Source organism: Myiozetetes cayanensis, unplaced genomic scaffold (genome assembly GCF_022539395.1).
Source record: "Myiozetetes cayanensis isolate MyiCay16 unplaced genomic scaffold, myiCay2020 scf2-11, whole genome shotgun sequence".
NCBI classification, from domain to species: Eukaryota; Metazoa; Chordata; class Aves; order Passeriformes; family Tyrannidae; genus Myiozetetes; species Myiozetetes cayanensis.
Genome location: NW_026087411.1, coordinates 78,223,750 through 78,242,147, shown reverse-complemented (window position 1 = coordinate 78,242,147; position 18,398 = coordinate 78,223,750). Strand labels below are relative to the sequence as shown.

At 37.7% G+C, this 18,398-nt stretch overlaps 1 protein-coding gene across 1 annotated transcript in view; it reads right to left on the bottom strand.

Moving 5' to 3' along the window:
• The window catches only part of MDN1 (midasin AAA ATPase 1), a 95,083-nt gene that overhangs the window by 62,535 nt on the left and 14,150 nt on the right, over positions 1-18,398 (bottom strand). Inside the window, exons 8-29 of the mRNA XM_050316778.1 lie at positions 18,067-18,170; positions 16,342-16,456; positions 14,425-14,618; positions 13,299-13,380; positions 12,518-12,613; positions 11,455-11,567; positions 10,769-10,917; positions 10,603-10,663; positions 9,907-10,118; positions 8,387-8,490; positions 7,246-7,390; positions 6,613-6,709; positions 6,053-6,166; positions 5,287-5,434; positions 5,016-5,126; positions 4,184-4,335; positions 3,574-3,752; positions 3,013-3,221; positions 2,019-2,165; positions 1,131-1,272; positions 869-1,003; positions 654-792 (exon numbers count right to left, since the gene is read on the bottom strand). Of these exons, the coding sequence (XP_050172735.1) occupies positions 654-792; positions 869-1,003; positions 1,131-1,272; positions 2,019-2,165; positions 3,013-3,221; positions 3,574-3,752; positions 4,184-4,335; positions 5,016-5,126; positions 5,287-5,434; positions 6,053-6,166; positions 6,613-6,709; positions 7,246-7,390; positions 8,387-8,490; positions 9,907-10,118; positions 10,603-10,663; positions 10,769-10,917; positions 11,455-11,567; positions 12,518-12,613; positions 13,299-13,380; positions 14,425-14,618; positions 16,342-16,456; positions 18,067-18,170 (2,948 nt within the window). The remainder of the gene's footprint in view (positions 1-653; positions 793-868; positions 1,004-1,130; positions 1,273-2,018; positions 2,166-3,012; positions 3,222-3,573; positions 3,753-4,183; positions 4,336-5,015; positions 5,127-5,286; positions 5,435-6,052; positions 6,167-6,612; positions 6,710-7,245; positions 7,391-8,386; positions 8,491-9,906; positions 10,119-10,602; positions 10,664-10,768; positions 10,918-11,454; positions 11,568-12,517; positions 12,614-13,298; positions 13,381-14,424; positions 14,619-16,341; positions 16,457-18,066; positions 18,171-18,398) is intronic.

Here is an 18,398-nt window from a genome sequence, read left to right as displayed (position 1 = left end):
CAACCAGCCTACCATTTCACTTAACTGGAAATGATACATGCCCAGATTAAGCCCAAGTCTAAGGGAATGTACAGCTGATTATCTAGTTTTCATTTACTACCCAAATAATTTTACTTCTCTCTTTTCTTGCATTTTTCTTTCCTTCTCTCCTACAAAAATTTGTTCTATGAATTTATACCCAGTACAAGAGCAGACAGCATCTACTTCCACAATCTCCTTTGCAGCATATGAGGTGGAGAAGTGGTAGCAAGGCTATATTCAAGCTCTTAAAATATGTAAAGTGAATGTACTCTTAAGCAGAAAAATGTTACAATTCCCCAAAAGCAGCCACTCCAGTGAGGCACAGTGAGATTCTACAGGGCACCTTGTAAAAGGTGGGGACAGAAGTCAGTTCTTTTTCATTTTACTACTTTTTGTATAACTTCTGTGTAGTTACACACAGTGCAAATAATTCCATTAAAGACTTGTGTTGAAAGAGATGCAATTGTTGCCCCACAGAAAGGAACTGTGAAAAACAAGAGCTGCAAGTCTGCCATGAGGGAGGCTCGAATGTCCCAGATCAAAGCAACACTAAAGCCCACACAATCATTTCGTGTCTGACTCAGTGGTTGGTGCAGCATTACAAAGAGTGGCATCATAAAAAGCAAGATTACCCAGTGTCTCCCACCAGCAGTACTGGTTCACCAAACTCCAGGGCCCGTCCCACCAAAACAGCAAGTCTCCTCATCCCCTGAGTCCAGACAACGTGGTTAAAATCTCTATCCATCACTGACATCCGCGTGGAAGATTTCGCTGCAAAACACAAAGCAATCCATCAGCTTTAGTCACACCTGGAGAACTACCAGTGGGGACCTTCTAGGAAACTCACCCAGTAGCTTTCTGACACTTTCCCCTGAGAAGAGAGATTCAGGATGTATTTTTTTTTTGAAGTGTTTTTCAAGGACACTCTGAATAACATCCACCTCCTCTTGTTTCCTGACTCTGCCTGCCAGAAGCATGAAACCTATAAAACAGAGGAAGAGAGAAAGCAATTACGATCTGGTTAATCAGCAACAAAAATTTACACTTAAGAACTAGGTTTGAAAAGCAATTCTACAGACACTCTAAAGAGCTGAGGCAGCAGAGCTCACCATCATTTGCTAAGTGCTGAAGCCAGTCATACTCCTTCTCCAGCTGTTCTGCCAATCTGTACCTTTCAGCCCAACGAAACAGATCCCTCAGGGTAATGAACCCATGCTTCCCTGCAAACACCGTTGAACCTCTGCGGTAAGACTGTCACAAGAACAAAATGTGAGCCAATTTTTTATGAACCTGTTCAAATACTTTAAGCAAAGCTAATCAGAACTCTTTGTTGCGACACTTCTACAAGTAAATTCTATGGGAAAAAAAAGAAGTCTAGTACAGTCATGACTCCTAAACACAAACCCCCTTTACACAAGTATCTGATAGGTACCAGGAACAAAATAATACAGACAGAAAAAAAAAAAAACACCACAAAAAACCCCACAAGAATAAAACAGGTACCTGGAATAAAAGAAAATCTAGTTTGTGCTGCTTTAATTGATTTTAAATACAGAGCAGTTTTAGCTACACGCTAAATGTCAAATGCCTGTTGAACACAGGAGTGTCCGAACACATCTCAAATTATTGCTTAAAAATAAAAGCAAATTTTGCATAAACCAAAGACAACTACAAATCCAATACTGTACTTCAGATTCAGAGCAAGTGATAATTCTGTGTATCAAATCCCAAGGTCTCTGGTCATTATTTTTTTTTTTGCTGCTAGCTTTCTCTCAAATCTGGCATCATCTTCACTATTCTTATTCACTATTTTAACCACTGGAATTAGTATCTTAGTGGATTCTCTTCCATCAGTTATAGTTTAGGATTTTAAATATCTTTCAGATAACAATACCTCTCCCCTCGCCCTCCCCGCCCCCAGAATTTCTATTACTTTATGCATATTACTTTGAAATATTTTTGCATTTCTTATACTAAAAGAAGAAAGACTCTCATACTTGCAGGTCTAACATGACTTTGACAAGCTTGCTGCAATAAGAAGGTGGCAAACTGCATCTCTTGTGCAGGATTGCTTCCAGTTCAGCACTGGGCAATTCATCAAAATGCAGTTCCACAAAACGATTTCTGAAGGCTCTGGACAAAACCTAAAACAGGAGACCATGTTGTGTTTTAACCACAGTAGCACCACAAAACCACAGGCTCATTCTCCCTACAGTGGGATGGGGGAGAGAATTGGAAGGGTAAAAGTGAGAAAACTTGTAGGTTGAGATAAAGACAGACAGTTTTCATAGGCAAAGCAAAAGGTGCATGTGCAAGAAAAGCAAAATTAGGACTTCATTCATCATTTCACATCAATAGGCAGGTGTTCAGCCATGTCCAGGAAATAAGGGCTTCATCACGCAGAAATGTTATTTAGGGAAACAAACACCAAACCTACTCTGCTTCCTCCTTCTGCCCCCACTTTTGATTGCTGAGCACAACTTGATATGCTATGGAACATCAATGTGGTCAACTGGGGTTGACTGTCCTGGCTCTGTCTCCTCCCAGCTTCTCGTGCACGCCCAGCTTACTCCACTGGTGGGGCAGTGTGAGCAGAGGAAAAGGCCTGGACTCTGTGCAAGCACTGCTCAGCAATAACTAAGACATCCCTGTTCTATCAACACTGTTTTGGTCACAAATTTGAAATATAGCACCATACCAGTCACTATGAAGAAAACTGGCTATTCCAGCCAAAACCAGTACAAAATGGACATCAACAGCCTAAGTAGAACCTCTTTTCAAGTGTTCTTTAACAAGAAATTTGGTATCTGCAAAACAACCAACTCCCCTAAACAGAACCCAGCTGTTCTGAAAGTTAGTCCACAGCCACTTCAACTCTTTCCCTCTGGAGAAATTCATGCATCAAAATATTTTCACAACACACTTTTATGTATGAGAGAGTTTAATTCCCTAAAGTTTTATCTACTCAAAGCAGATATGTATTATACAGACCTTTCTGCCACCATAGAGACCTGGAGGATTCTGTGTAGCAAACAACATGAAGCGAGGGTGAGCTTTGACAACTTCCTGGGTCTCAGTAATGAACAGCTCTCTGTTATCATCCAACAGACGGTTGAGAGCCTCCAGAACATCAGTGGGAGCCAAATTCAGTTCATCTAGAACAATCCAGTAACCCTTTCTCATTGCATCTATGAGAATGCCTTGGAGAGAAAAGAAAAAGTCCTAGTTGAAAATCTAACAAAACAAATCTAACAGAAGCAGGCACTGCAGATACTTTTAGCCACCCATTTGCACTCCGAATAAATGCTAATCTAGTTTGTTGAAGTTGTGGAATTATCTTCTTAATGTTCAACAGGACAAGCATGATGAGATAGACATGAACTCCAGAATGTGTCAAAATTCACATACGTGATTCTCATTACTGTGCAACTACTAACTTTATGACAGGTCATCTCTCCAGTGTAATAGAACAGACAAGAAGGAAAGAAGAAAAAAAAAAATCAACAGCAAAGTGAGACAGGACTTTGGAGTATATATAAAATGCCCACTCACCTTCCTTAAATACTAACTTCCCAGAGGCATCCGATGTGTAACAGCCAATATATTCTTGGATGTCCGTATGCTCATGATTGTTAATCCTTACACAGTGATTCCCAGTAGCAGCAGCTAACCAGCGAATTAAACTGGTTTTACCAACAGAGGTCTCTCCTTGAATCAGCACTGGATGAGTCCTAAGAGCCATAACCAAAATAGTGAGTTTGAAACATGAGCCTTACCTTTCTCCTATACAAGATGTCAACATTATCAAACCACACTACAAAACCATCATCACTTAACTCACTTGGGGTATCCAAGATCACAGACTAATAGGGTAACATAAGTAACTTTACTCCCAAATGCCAACAGCTACCCATGAAGCTTTTCATGACACTGTGAAATTTCTAGATTATAATTTACATAAAACAAGGTATGGCAGTAAGATGGTTTAATAAAACAAAAAATACATCTATAAATTCAAGTCACTCTATAATGAAAAGTTACCTGTAAAGTAGGAAAATAGATGTTATTCATACAAACAATAAAGGCTAGAGAAGCACCAAGACTAAAGGCCTAAATAAACATATTCAACTTATTTTTGTAATGAAAAAGTTGAAACACTTACCCTGCAGACACAACTCTGACCATGTCTTTCAGATTAAGCTTAACTGAGGGGGTTAGCACGTAACTCTCATCTACAGTAGGTTCTTTGTCCCCAGCTGAAATCCAGTATCCTTCTATAAGTATAAAACTCCCTCCTTGGGGTTTTGGTATTTGCTAAGGAAACATGACAGAGATAACAGACCGTATAAATGAGTTTCAATTCGCTAATGAAAACTACTGTTACACCACTGCAACATATTCTGTAAAAAGTAATTTTAAATTAACCCTGAGTACTCCTGCAGTAAGCACTGACCTCTTGTCACAGAATGCAAATCACAGGAAAAACCTGACCAGATTATTTCAGGGTCATGAAGTCAGTGCCATGAAGGTAAAAGTGATTCAAGAGCCCTAGCACTGAATTTCGAACAGAATTTCCAAGCAGGATATTTGCTTTCATCTTTTTATATTCATACATATTTTCCAATAGGAAGGGGTTTATTCTGAAACAAATATCTCTCTTAAACTGGCTTCCCCATCCCACTGCCCAGTCCTCCATGCAAACCCGTGCTGGGCTCCCAGCACTAGTGAGATTCTTTCTTTCCCATTAGAGACAAAGCACAAATGTGTGCTTCATATCCATATGTTCTCCATGCAGAGCCTAAAAATATAAAGCCTGTGAAAGCTCCTCAAAAGTCTTTACAGTTGCAGTCATTGCATTAAGCTGCCCACACTCCACAATGCTTTAATTATATATACAGACTCCAATATTTTTTTCAAATCAACAAATAAACTAGTTAACATATGGACATTTCAAGCAAAGTAAAAAACAGGTCTTTATAAGCTTAGTTACCTACCTGCTTGAGAAGGCTTTTGATGTTGCCAGAGACTATATGCTGGCAAATTAGCTTTTGAACTACTGGGTGAGAACCTCTGTCGAGCTGTGTCAGGAAACTCAAACAGAAGCCCTAAGAAGAAGAACTATTTTCAGTGATAAAATGAAAAATAAGGAAAAAATATACAGATTAAAGAACCATTTCTGTTCAACACTGCACTTCGAGAGGATTATCCTTTACTCAACCTTTGTTGTGAACACACACTGAAGCAAACACCAAGACAGGTAATCACCTCATACAGTGAGCGTGGAATGCTGCCACATGGATTAGATGCTGCAAATCTCAATGCCCTGCAAAGTGTACGGAGACTGTAGTGAGGTCTGTGGCCTGTTCCATCCACCAACTTCGTTTCTGCTTCCTTTCTCACAGACAAATAAAAGCTGCAAAAACAAGGAGTTACAAAGAGCTGTTACTGATCAGACCATTGCACTAAGGAACCTAACCCAAGCATGAACACTCCAGCTTATTTTCAACTGTTACTTTTCCTAAAAGCTCCAGGTTAGGGAAGGCATGCCAAGCTCTGCCATCTGTATACCCAGTAAAGCAAAGCAACAGAGTACTTTCAAAACCATTATTTTTCAGAGAGCTTGATATGCAGAGAGTGCCTATAAATTCCAAGTATTCTAAACATGAGATAGTTCACCTCATACTAGGGAAAAGAAAGGCAACTCTAGATAAACACACATGACTTCCATTGGTATCGTCCACAGAAACAAAACATTTTAGTCTCTCAGAGTACTGCAACAATAATGCTCTCTAACTGTTGCCACCAAGAAAACAATTCTGAATAAAAAAACCATAAATCTCCCCAGAAATACAAAAACCTTCAGAATTAAGAAGATGAATGTCTACTCTCTTCTTTTTCCTGAGGCTATGCAAATTGCTGGGTAGGAAGCATTATAGTGTTTCCCAAAACAGTCTAACCACAGACTACTGTTACATACTTTCTTTTTGTAACTTATTTCATCAAGAATTTAAAGATATTACAATCAACTTACTTCACAATTCCTTGTATTGTATTTTTGTTCACATTCAGGCCTCTCAGATAATCCATGATAAGAACTTGCAAGTCTCCCTCATTTCTCAATTCTTCTACATACAGTTCGGTAAACCTATAAGAATCAACCCATCAAAATAAAAATCAAGACATAATGCTTAGACGTCTGACCAAATTTTAAAAACCACATTATCTATTAATCTCATGGCACATACCATAAGTAGCAGAATACTGATTGTCAAATAACCTAGACTCAAGAACCAGAGTACATAAGAAAATAAGGTGTTTCTATTAAATTTGAGTAATTTATCTGAATTATTTTCACTTATTAGACTGAAAATGAACTATGGGACAGTGTTTTCTTAAATTAAAATTTTAAACAATCTGCAATAGATACCCAAATGTTACAGCCTGAGCACTGAAGCAGTGACACAGCTGGAGCACTTTTCAAAGTGGACTCTCTAATGATCTTTATTTTAAAGAGTGGACACTTCAGAGTTATCACCCATTCTAATTTTGTTATGACTGGCATATTCCTACCTTTCCTTCATTATTTCCTACCTGTTTCTTATTCCTAGAGGAAGATTTCTCTTTCCAACATCTGTAGCTGGATTCATGCATGCAAACAAGCGAAAATCAGGGTGACGGACAAGAGGCTCTAAAGTAAAACAGAAATGAGGAACATATGGTTAATGATAAACACAGGATATTTGTTATGTTAAATAAGGTATATTTTATCTAGACCAGTTTCTACTGCTGCACTACTAATTTATTTTAAAAATTCCAGTGTAAAAAATTTCAGAGAATAACCCTATATAATTTTAGCAGAAGTATCTGCATCTTCACAAGCATCCATCAAGCTACCTCAACTTCATAAAGAAAAAAAAAATTCAGTCCTTCAGTAGTCTGTAGAGACATCCATGCTTACTGGGAACACTGGAGAGATCTGCTCTTACTGAGTTCAGAGGCAAAAGCTACAATTTCTCCATGTGGAAATCTCCTGAGTCAACAGTGAATTAAAACTCCCACTTTTTGCATAAAAGTTTGAAGTCTACCAAGAGCACATTGCTCTCTTTGCACACTTTCATTTGAATGGTAAATGTTCTTGACTTATATATAAGTCAAGGACATATATAAGGATAGGGAAATCAACTAAATAGCAAGATGCAGCACAAGGAAACACAGAAATAGTACCTGTGTCTCCTCTGTCTAGTAACACCAGTGACCCAGATGATCCTTCCAATAAACCACTCAGGCACTCCAAAGTCTCTGCTGCAGCCAAGTTAATCTCATCCAATAAAATCCACTCTCCTTTTTTTACTGCTTGTGCCAGAGTACCCTAAAAATAAGATTAATTTGTTAATCACGTCACCACCAACTGAAGCAGTCTTATGCTGGAAATACTTGGTGTGCAATCTATGGCTTGATTAGACAATTGGCAATTCCAGACCTTTTACAGCAATAGCAATTTTACTGCTCTCTCTCAATAACAGCAATTATTTTGCAAGCCACAGAAGTCAGATGGTTATCACCACTCTATCAGTTATCATTTAGACTGGCTCAAATATAACAGAATTAGGTTCTCTTATTTGTACAATGCTGCCTGTCAGTGATATCCAACACTGTGGTACATACACTTCACTGACACCACACAAGAATAAAGACAGTTAATCCAAAGAAATGCAAAGACAAAACCAGTATTATACTCCTAAGGAAATGATATCTTATTAATTAAAACTATACTTCAGTCAAAGGTTCTTCAACTATTCGTAACATACACTTTTTATAGAGGACTGGTCAACATTTTACACACTTCACATGAAACTTGAGAGAATATACTCAGACAAACAGGGTGACAAGGAACAAGCATGCATAAACTTTATAGTTTCTCCTAATCACACCTAATGTCATTAGAATATACATAGATGGGTTTGAAACATTTTAAAAAAAGCACTTCTAGATAAACAGTACAGATTCTTAATATTAAATCCTTCACAAGAATCCCTAGGCAGAAGCATGTCCTACTAGAGACTGGTCAGGAAATTCTTTTCTAATCTCACACAGTTAAAATGATGATCTGACATACTGCTGATACTCTTTTATCACACCAGTCCTATTTCTATTCTACAGCATTGAAGTAATGTGCTACCACAAAACATTATCCCAACATCCATCCAACCACTCCCTCCTTTAAGCAGCACACTTTGTTTCACAGTGTTATCAAGGAATATGTTTTACTTCATAGTAAGGCTCTTGCCAGGAAATTATTTATATAATACTGATTGCAAGGTCTCTTAAATACTTCTCCTTATATCAAAATGCAACTCTTAAATACCTCAACAAATGCAAAGAGGAGAGCATTTTCTGTCATTTTCATCTGTTGATGAGCATGATTCAGTTTAAGACCAAATGCCTCCCACTTTTCCTTCAGTGGTGAGCCTGTAAGCAAAACAAATTCAAGTGTGTACCATCAGAACAGTATCATAAAACATGTTCAACAACACTATTTTAATCATGCTGTTTCAAGCACAGAGATACAAAAGTAAGCTTGGTTGAGCAGCGAAAACATTCCAGTTCTGCAGATGACACCTCAAGGATAAAAAAAAATTAAATTTTATTATTTCCATTTTGAGAAGGGGAGGGTTGTATTTTAAATTTAACACTACTGACATATGAGTACAGATAATTTGCCATTCATTTGTATCTGAGAAACAAATACTTATGCTGCACTCTCTAATTTCCAGAAACAAAAGATATGTCAAAAAAATAAATCAAAATTTATAAACCATATGACAGAGCAGATTAACAATGAACACTTCAGTATCAATTAAAAACACTGTTGCTTATCAGTTATGACATTATTTAATTTTGCACTGATTTCAGTTATTTGTTTAAAGTCACTCCCTGAGCTACATACAGCATCAAAGTTACTTAAGTGACTTTGCAAATTACAAATTTCAGCTTGTCTGTATTTTAGGATTGTCAACACTTGCAATAAGTGGTCTTTAAACATTTTTTTTTTTTTTTTTTTTTTTTTTACATTTGTGGGCATTTATTTTAGTATCTGCATATTCAGAAGAACCAGTTAAAAGAAGAGTGGAGATACAGTTCATGATTAATTTTACTTGGCCTATACTGAATGAAAGTTACAACTTCACTGGTTTGGCTGGTCTAGAACCAGAAACGACTCCATGCAAGACAAAGTATCAACACTGCCTCTGCCCCAAAATGGGTTGTGAAGTATAAAACAAAACAAAACAAACTTATTTGGAGACAAAACCACATTGAAACCAATTAAAGCACTAGGACAGTTACTGAAAGTGATGACAAGTCAAAAGTAAACTCTTAATATCATTACTGCCCTAAAAGAGCCATTACGTTGGGCTCAGGGTTTTTATGTTGTTGGTTTGCTTTGTTTTTAAATAGGATATATTTGTGAGATTTAAGGAGATTCCATGACTAAAAGTATGAGTGCATTCACATGGAAGACCAACACATAAACCACTAGGACTGCTCACCAGCACAGCAAATAAGTAATTGCTAAGTGAAGACCAGATGTGAAGGGCACCAAAGACCAGTCAACCTTCACACTGTCAGACATAGCTGACAGCAGTGATGAGTTAGAAAACGGAAAAAAATTAAACAAAATACAAATCCAATGACTATCCTAACAGTATTTTGAATGACTTCTAGAGAGACATTGCATTTTTCAAAACCAGAATGTAATAAAGGGAGACAACAAAAAACTACACCCCAAACCAACCCAAATTTAAAGGCCAAAAGAAATCACTAGTATTTATCTACTCTCTGCAATGGTTCAGTGCTAATGTGTGTTTGATCAGTCTCAATTCTCACCAGATGCATTTTCTTTTACTTCCTTATTAATAGCAGATTTATGAATATGCTGCATTAGTTTTAGTAGATCATGCCAACGTTTTTGCCTGTAGCAGGTCTGAATGTGTCCCAAGAATGTTTGATTTTTCTTCCTAGAGAACGTCTGAGAGAAGAGTTCCTCAAAAGACTCTCTCAGAGGCAGCCAGATCAGCTTGTTATCCACAGGCTTGTAACTGAAGAGAAGCAAAAGAGTATTCACTTATTTATGACACAGGAATCTGTCAACTATAAACAGAAAACCACCCCAAAACCAGTTACATGAAACAACATGAATAAACCCTGGTTTCCAAAGTTTTTTACTCAACTAATGAGAAAGTAAAATTGTACATATTTAAATGCACCTCATGAGGCGATTTCATGAAGACAGGACCATGCTGATAAGTAAAATATTTTTAATACTACCAACAACTATGTCCAGTGATTATTAGATCAGGTTTATACTGAACAGCTTAGCCATTTTTAAAGAAACAATGGGTTGTGCTTTTAAATGACTTCATCACATACAGCTGTGCACACAATCTAGTGAAACTGCTCTGTTCTTCAGCAAGGACAACAAGGTTTCTGAATGCAAACGTTCATTAAGACACTTATATTACTGTGACACAGATACTGCCAATTTGTCATGCAGAACAGACAAAACAGTGTTCAGTAACTCACCCCCCTAACAGATCTGCTGTGTCACTTTGCTGGTTCATGTTGATAACCCTCAAACGGTGTCCTTGAAAAAGAAATAGAAAGCACCATCAGCTTGTGGGTTTACTCTTTTTTTTTTTATTTTTTTAAATTATCTTCATGTAAGTTACAGTTTTCACACTTTATTTACCTGTAATATGAGCAAGGTACTGAACAGTTGAGGTTTTGCCAGTTCCTGTTTCACCAACCAAAAGCACTGGCTCTCCTTTGGCAACACACACTGCAAGCTGTTCAATCAATACTGCAGATGGCCGTGTGGCAGCAAAGGTTTGTTTTGCTCTGAAAAAGCAAAAGGAAGAAACTCAAAACTAAAATTTATCACAGAGATAATTTTAAGTTTATTATTTCTTTTGTGTTGTGGTTGAATTTAGGATCTTTTTTTTTTTTAATTAATACAGGTCTGAAAAAAATAGTTCTAAGGTACCCTTATAAGATACTAATTTTTTTCAAGATACAACCTAGAAACTCAGGATTCCTAAAGAACTTCCTGGAGTTAGCGACACATACTACAAAAATCTCCCTTTACAAACATAGATTCATCAAAATGTTATTGTAACAGCTGTGGATCCACACTGCTTTGAAGACACTCTCGTTCAAAGAAGCTGACAATCTTCATGCTTTGGCTGCCAGAAGTATGATACACACAAGCTTAATGATAAGCAAAGTAAAATTCAGATCACAAGAGAAAGAACTCTCACATTTCTTCCATTAAAGTGAAAATATCCAGCTTGGATTTTTCTGAACCCTGTGACTTGCAGTCTATTCTATTCTGCCACAAAATATTTCAATGTACATGGAAACTACAAGATACTCTACCTCTGTACAGTGAGAGCCTGTGTTTGTTTCTTCATGAGACACACTCTTCCGACAGAGACTTCTTGTTCCCGTATTAAAATTTCTGGTTTATAGAGTTCACAAAAGAACTCCACCTGTGAAAAAAGCATGAACATTTCCAATACTAATAATGCTTATATCACACTAAAAACACCCACTCTGCAGCAAGCTAATTCTTCATGGTAAGATTCTATATTTTGCAGGTTTTACATACTCATCACCAGAAGTACTGAAGGACCTCAGAAATGTTTTTATCTGAACAAACAATTTTCAACTTAGTAACTTCATAACAGGTCTATGCCACTGTATTTCTATACTTTGTCTGCTTCCATGGTAGTTCAACTACATAAACTTTAACAGTTATTTTTAACAACAAACAAAAAAACCTCCCTCAAAAAAGCTTTTGGGTAAACACGGATATTTTGCCATTTGCAGGGAATAATACATTCCTGTACTGAAATAATGCAAAGAAGGACAAACATGGAAGTTTCAGGGGATCAATCTGTCATCTTTTCTTTGCAAATTTCTATGCTCAGAAATAGTTGACAAAGAAATTATTTAGTTTAATTCTCCATTTATAGAGCATTACTAGGTTCCAGAGAGGTACTTGATTTTGTAATCAATGATTAAAAACAAGTAGTAGTAAAGATCAGTTTCTCTCTGATCTCTTCATTCAAGTGATTAATGTTCACAGAAAACCACCCAAGAAGAAACACATTATTCACTACTCAGTGCACCCAACAGTATCATGTGCTTAGGCAGCTGTGCTGTTCCAGCTGTGCAATCCTTTTTTTGCAGGATGAGCCCATTTGCACTGAAACAGGCTCACTGGAACTTTTAGAGTTAAAAAAAAAAGGCAGCTGAATATAAAACATGAGAAAAACAGATCCTGGAACAGAAAAGGAAGCAAAAATAATGTTTGTGACAGAGAGAGGGGTATAATTTCTAAGAAAAAATAGTGTAACACATATAAATTAAGCAGTAGAGAAATTGCAAGCTATAGAATACTAGTGATAAACATCATGTTAATTATAGCTCAACATACCTTTTTTTTGGAAATGTTCAGTTTACTTCCAATAACTTTTGCCATTTTCTGTCTGCTCCCTTGGTTGGACAGCATAGCTGTGAAACAGTCCAATGCCTGTCAAGAGGAAAAACAACTTCTTCAACAGTAGTTCAGTATGATTTGATCTCACAAGCACCATCTTAATCTAAATGAGCCCAAATCCAATCCAGCCATGGTAAGTAAAATTATTTCACAGTCCATGTATTGAGTCAAACAATGGAGTTCAAAAGGATGTAATAAGAACTTCTAAACTCTGTAATGTAGTGGATTTTTACCAAAAGTAAAAACCTTCCAATGCCCAGAAGCTATTTCGAGATGAATGGACCAAAATGGATAAGGAAGCAACACTATAAGATCTCACATCTCAGAACTGCCTCTGACTGATGCACACCGAAAAATTCCCAACCTAGAATGTAAAATGAAGCATGGAAAGTAGAAAAGATGCCTTATATTACAATAAAAAGGAAAGAACTTAAAACCTTTACTCTCGCTCATATGCAATCCCTGCTCAAATCAGCTGAAATTATTTTGTAGCATGCTGTTTGTATGATAGCAGTAAATATTTCAGCACATTACTGCAAACAACGTTCCTAGTAGCGATGAAAGCCTCCAATTAGACAGATCACAAACATTCCACCTACAGTCCAACTGCTTCAAACAAAACTAAATGTATATTCCCACCTCACATTCCCAAATAGAGTACTTTGTGAGACAAGGCTAGAATTTGGGTAAGCAATTTCTGGATGAAGTCTTACCGCACCTCCTGAAAAATATTCACTGCTGTGGTTGAAGAATTACTGTCGAAGTTGTAAGCAATCCTGCTGCACCAATTCAGGAGGTCTCTAAAAAGAAAAACCACAAAGATTTGGTACAAACAAGCTGAAACACATGGCATCTGCTTTCATGTTCAGCTTAGGTCACTACAGCATCTTCTGGCAGTTGTACATGTAATTGTTGTGCAAGTTGTACATGGGAAGACACATAAATAGGACAATAATTCTGAGCAGTAGCTGAACACATAAAGACCAACAGTGTTGCTTTCAGACACGCTTCTTAGAAATAGATAGATACACACTCAGTTGAACCATAAAGTACCTATGAGATTAAAAGTTATTAAAAAATGCAGAAAGGTATAAAACCCTATTTTTTCAAGACACAGACTCCTTATGAACAGCAAAATCTTCCGAAAGACAAGGAAACACATAATCCTAGAAAAATAACTGTTGCTTTAAAATTACTGACATTCTTACGCTCCACAAAAATAACAGGCATCTAGTATTTACTTACTAATTCACAAAGCACTACTGGTTACAGAAATTCAACATGAGCAGAACTGATACGGTATGGTATGAGAGGAAGAAATAATTGAGCATCAAGCTACATTTCATTGTAAAAATTCTGAAATTATTAATACACTAAAAATCTGGGTTTTTTCAGTCATTTGCAAGTTAGAATGCTGTGAGTGTTCAATATGAAATAACCTAGATAGGGAAATATATTCAATTGCTGAAAACATTATCTTCTAGCTGCTGTGAGAACACTATACAGCACATTTCAGTTCTTAACTAGTACTGATATCTTGTGTTAAAATGAATTAAGATTTAATTCATATGGCTTGATACCTACTGAGCACTGCATATAACAAAACCTCCTTTTTTTTGAGGGAAAAGTTTAAGTACAGAAGTCCTCAACAGGAAGTTTGAGTTTCTTAAAAGACATGTTAATCGATGTTTTAAAATTAAAAATGTATTTCTCTAGTTTTTACGAAATTCCAGGTTTTCAAACTTACATCATTATATTTTAAGATATTAAGAAAAATAACTAAAAATAAGCCTTTCGATCTCTGTAGCTAGCTGACCTCTAATAAACATAAAAGAAAGGACAACCTTAGAGATAGTTCTCGTCCTTCCAGATTTGGTTTCCTATGTTCTGATTTCGATTCTGATGAATCTTCTGGTATGTGACTGGAGCCATAAGCACTGTTTTCCGATGCCTGATACTTGTCTCCTGTAAGGTCAATGTAAATGTCCAGCAAGTGATCTGTTACAAGAGCAAGGTTGGGATATCTCCTTTGAAGGACCTGAAAGAAGAAACAAAACAAAACCAATAACAACAAAAAAAAATAACCATTAGCACTTGAAAGAAACCACTAGTCCCCCAAATTCTACTAGGAGATGGTCTCAATAGATACCTAAGCTAGGAAGCTACACAAAACTGCTCTCTTGCAATCTCTCATCTGAAGAAAACAGAAATTATTATGGCTTGTTTGATGCCAAAAGTTAATTTTACCAACTCAACTCTACTCAAATTCATTTAATACTTTCGCATAAATACCAACAGGAAAAGCAAAAGGTACATTCAACCCTATCAAATCCAAATCATGATCATGCAACTCTACAACTGATAACAGAAGTTCATACCTCTTGTCCTTCTTTATAACTGAATTTATTTGAGCATTCATGTTGTCTATTCGCTATGCTGACAAAGACACATTAAGGGGCTGATTTTTCTTCTTTAATTTTCTTTCAGTTCTCTCTACTAAAGCTTGCCAAACAAAATATTGCTTGCCAAAATTACTTTTCACAGGCACAGGCCAGGAAAACTGGTCCTACCCTGCCAGACTGATTTTAAGATTAACAAGAACATGAGTCTGTTTCCAAGGCAAGCAAGTGGGTATTGTATTCTCTAACCTTGTCTCTTCTATTACTACTAGGGAACCTTACAGTGTTTAATTTATGTGTTCTTGTGGCTTAAGATACAAACTTACAAAAAAAAGAACAAAAAGAACATAGTGATAAGTGACACATTTAGCACTGAACCCTCCTTTTTTTCCTGAGGTTCTGATAGCCAAGCTTTACTTTAAAATTGGTCCTTTCTGGAGGCTGTCTTTGTCATCAAGTTTGGCCAGATAACTGTTTTCAAATATTGCAACTCTGAGCTTCCCACATGGATCTTCTTGTAGCTATAGCACACAAGTGTGCACATCTCCATGAAACCATCTGCAGAGGCCTTGCCATGCATCTACGTGCTTCCCCTCCAACAAAATCTACAAGGATCAAATAAATGCTGTTCTTGCCCCATTCCTAACAATTAGCTGACAAATGACAAAAAAGGAAAAACACACAGATATTTAAGATCATCCATAACTGTGTTGGCTGCTGAACAAGTCCAAAGGAGTGAATAAATTCTCCTGCAAAACTATCTTCTTCATTCTAGAAAATGTAGCACTTTCTCCTCAACTCTTTTGGTAGAGACTGTCCACCCCCTTTTCCCTTAGGCAAGGTTCTTATAAAATCAGATTCTATTCTGAGCTCTGTATCAGAAGGAGAATCTCCAGAGAATTTTATTTTCATATGAGTCCTAGGGTCCTTTAATTTTCTAAAGAACTAAACAAAGTAAACACTTCCCAGAGATGCTAATAGAAGATGTCAAGCCGTTATTTTTAATTGATAACTGACCAACTATTTTGCAACTCTAAGCTTAGATCTCAAAATTACATTAAGTTCAATTTTTCTTTTTCTCTCTGCTTTTAAATCTCTCTGGGCTAATAAATGGCAAAGTAACATGATTCTTAGAGCCACACAAAGAAGAACTGTGTTAGTCAGGGCAAGCTCCAGGAATTTTTGTTCAATTAATTTCAAATTTTCCTGAAAAACCATCCATTTACTTCAAAATTGACAGCACAAAGCTGAAATTATGAGGGCGTATTGTGGAACTTGAAAATACTACTTAGAAACATTTATTACCCTTAACTGAAACTACTATTCATGTCACATGTCACAATAGAACAACATACACCATACCTCCTTAAGTTCCTCTTTGCTCATGTTATCCAGATGTATTTTGGTCCAATATTTGTCCAAAAGAGCAGCATGGCTGCTTTGCTGCCTGTACCAACCTCCACCACAACTGAATATCCTAATGAAGAAACACAGTACATTGTGTGTTGCTGAAGAATCCAATATTTTCAATGCATTCCTTTACATCAAAAAATGTTACATATTGCTGCTACAGCATAATGTGCATGCATAGATGACACTGTCTGTCATTTACTGTCATGTACCCTACCTTGCCTATCTGTGCTTTTCAAATTGTCTGTTCTTTTACCAGCGTTTTTCTCCCTGTAGTGCATAATCTCTTTAGAGATACTTTCAGAAAGACAGCTGACAATAAATTAAGTCTATATCAGAAGCAATATACAGAATCCTTTGTGAAGAGAGAAGCCTAAGAGAAGTGGCCTGGGAAATATCTGAAAGGACCTGTGATCTATTGCAGAGATGTAGGAAAAGCACTCTTGTCTACTCCAGTAGTGGGTTTCTGTGGCTGGGTTTCGGTAGCCAGGGGGCTACTGGGGTGGTTTCTGTTAGAAGCTGCGGGAAGCTTCCCCTGTCTGGTGGAGTCAGTGCCAGCCGGCTCCAGGATGGGCTTCCTGCTGCTGGCCAAGGCCGAGCCAATCAGGAGTGATAGTAACACCTCCGCGATAAGATATTTAAGAACAGAAGGTTGTTGTGCAGTGAAAATGCCTACCAGGGAAGAGTGCAGTGAGAACATGGGAACAGTGCAGACACCAAGGTCAGTGCAGAAGGAGTGGGAGGAATGCTCCAGGCTCCGGAGCTGAGGTCCCTGCAGCCCGTGGTGCAGACCATGGTGGAGCAGCTGTGCCCCTGCAGCCCATGGAGGACCATCGAGGTGCAGAGACCCACGTGTAGCCCATGGAGGAGTCCATCCTGGAGTGGATGGATATCTGAAGGAGGCTGTAACCCCGTGGGAGGCCCATGATTGAGCACAGCCCTGCCAGGGACCTGCAGCCCATGAAGAAAGAAGCCCATGCTGCAGCAGGTTTTTCATGGGTCAGATTTGTGGTCCTGTGGGGGACCCACACCAGTACAGCTCATTTGTGAAGGACTGCACCCCATGGAGGAGTGACCCACAGGACAGCAGTTTCATGAAGAATTGTTGTCTGTGGGATGGACTCATACTGGAGAGGTCCCTGAAGTACTGTCTCCCATGGGAGGGACCCCACAGGAGGAGGGGAAGGACTCCTCTCCCTGAGCAGCAGCAGAAACAACATCTGACTGTAACCTCCATTTCCAGTCCCCCTGTATTTTGACATCGGAGGCATGTGCCACTACTACAGTGAAACCTTAACCAGGGAGAGTACCTTAAATCTTTTTCTGGTTAGAAAACATTACAAACATCTATATTGACACAAGACTTTCACAAATATCAATAATAAACCTTCTTCACACAGTAATTCCAGAGAGTGGTATTCTGCTTTGGTGAGAGGCTGGTTTTGTAAGGTTCTCCCGCAGCGAGGTTCTCAACAAGACTGAGGGAATGGATTCAACTGGTAGCAACATAAGGCTGCTTATAAGTGAAAAAACCCATTTCAGAGTTTTTATGGCTTCTATTGCTTGTTAAGTAAAAACTGCTAAAATACTCCTGCCCAAGTACCTTGCACTTAAAATTACTTTGGACTTAAAAGAGGATATCCATACTCTCAATCTCTTTTAAGTTCACAAACCTACCTCCTGGTTGCAAAAAATTGGAATCCTGATGCTACTTTTAAACAGTCACCACGACCAGGAATCAGTAACTCTTTCTTCTCCAGAAGAGGAATCAGCACAGAGATCTGGAGATGAAAAATTACATTCTTTTTTGTGAAACTGTAACAGACAGCACAACCATCCACACTCATTTCACACTTGAGATGTTGGAGCAATTCCACCATTACATTGTCAGCAACTGCTGTTCCTGCAGATTGCTCTTCCAATTGATGCTAACAGGAATTGCAGAGCCATTTTAATCAGCAGTGGAAGTCACAGGTATAAAGTTTACCTATCTTCTTTCTCCTGTATTC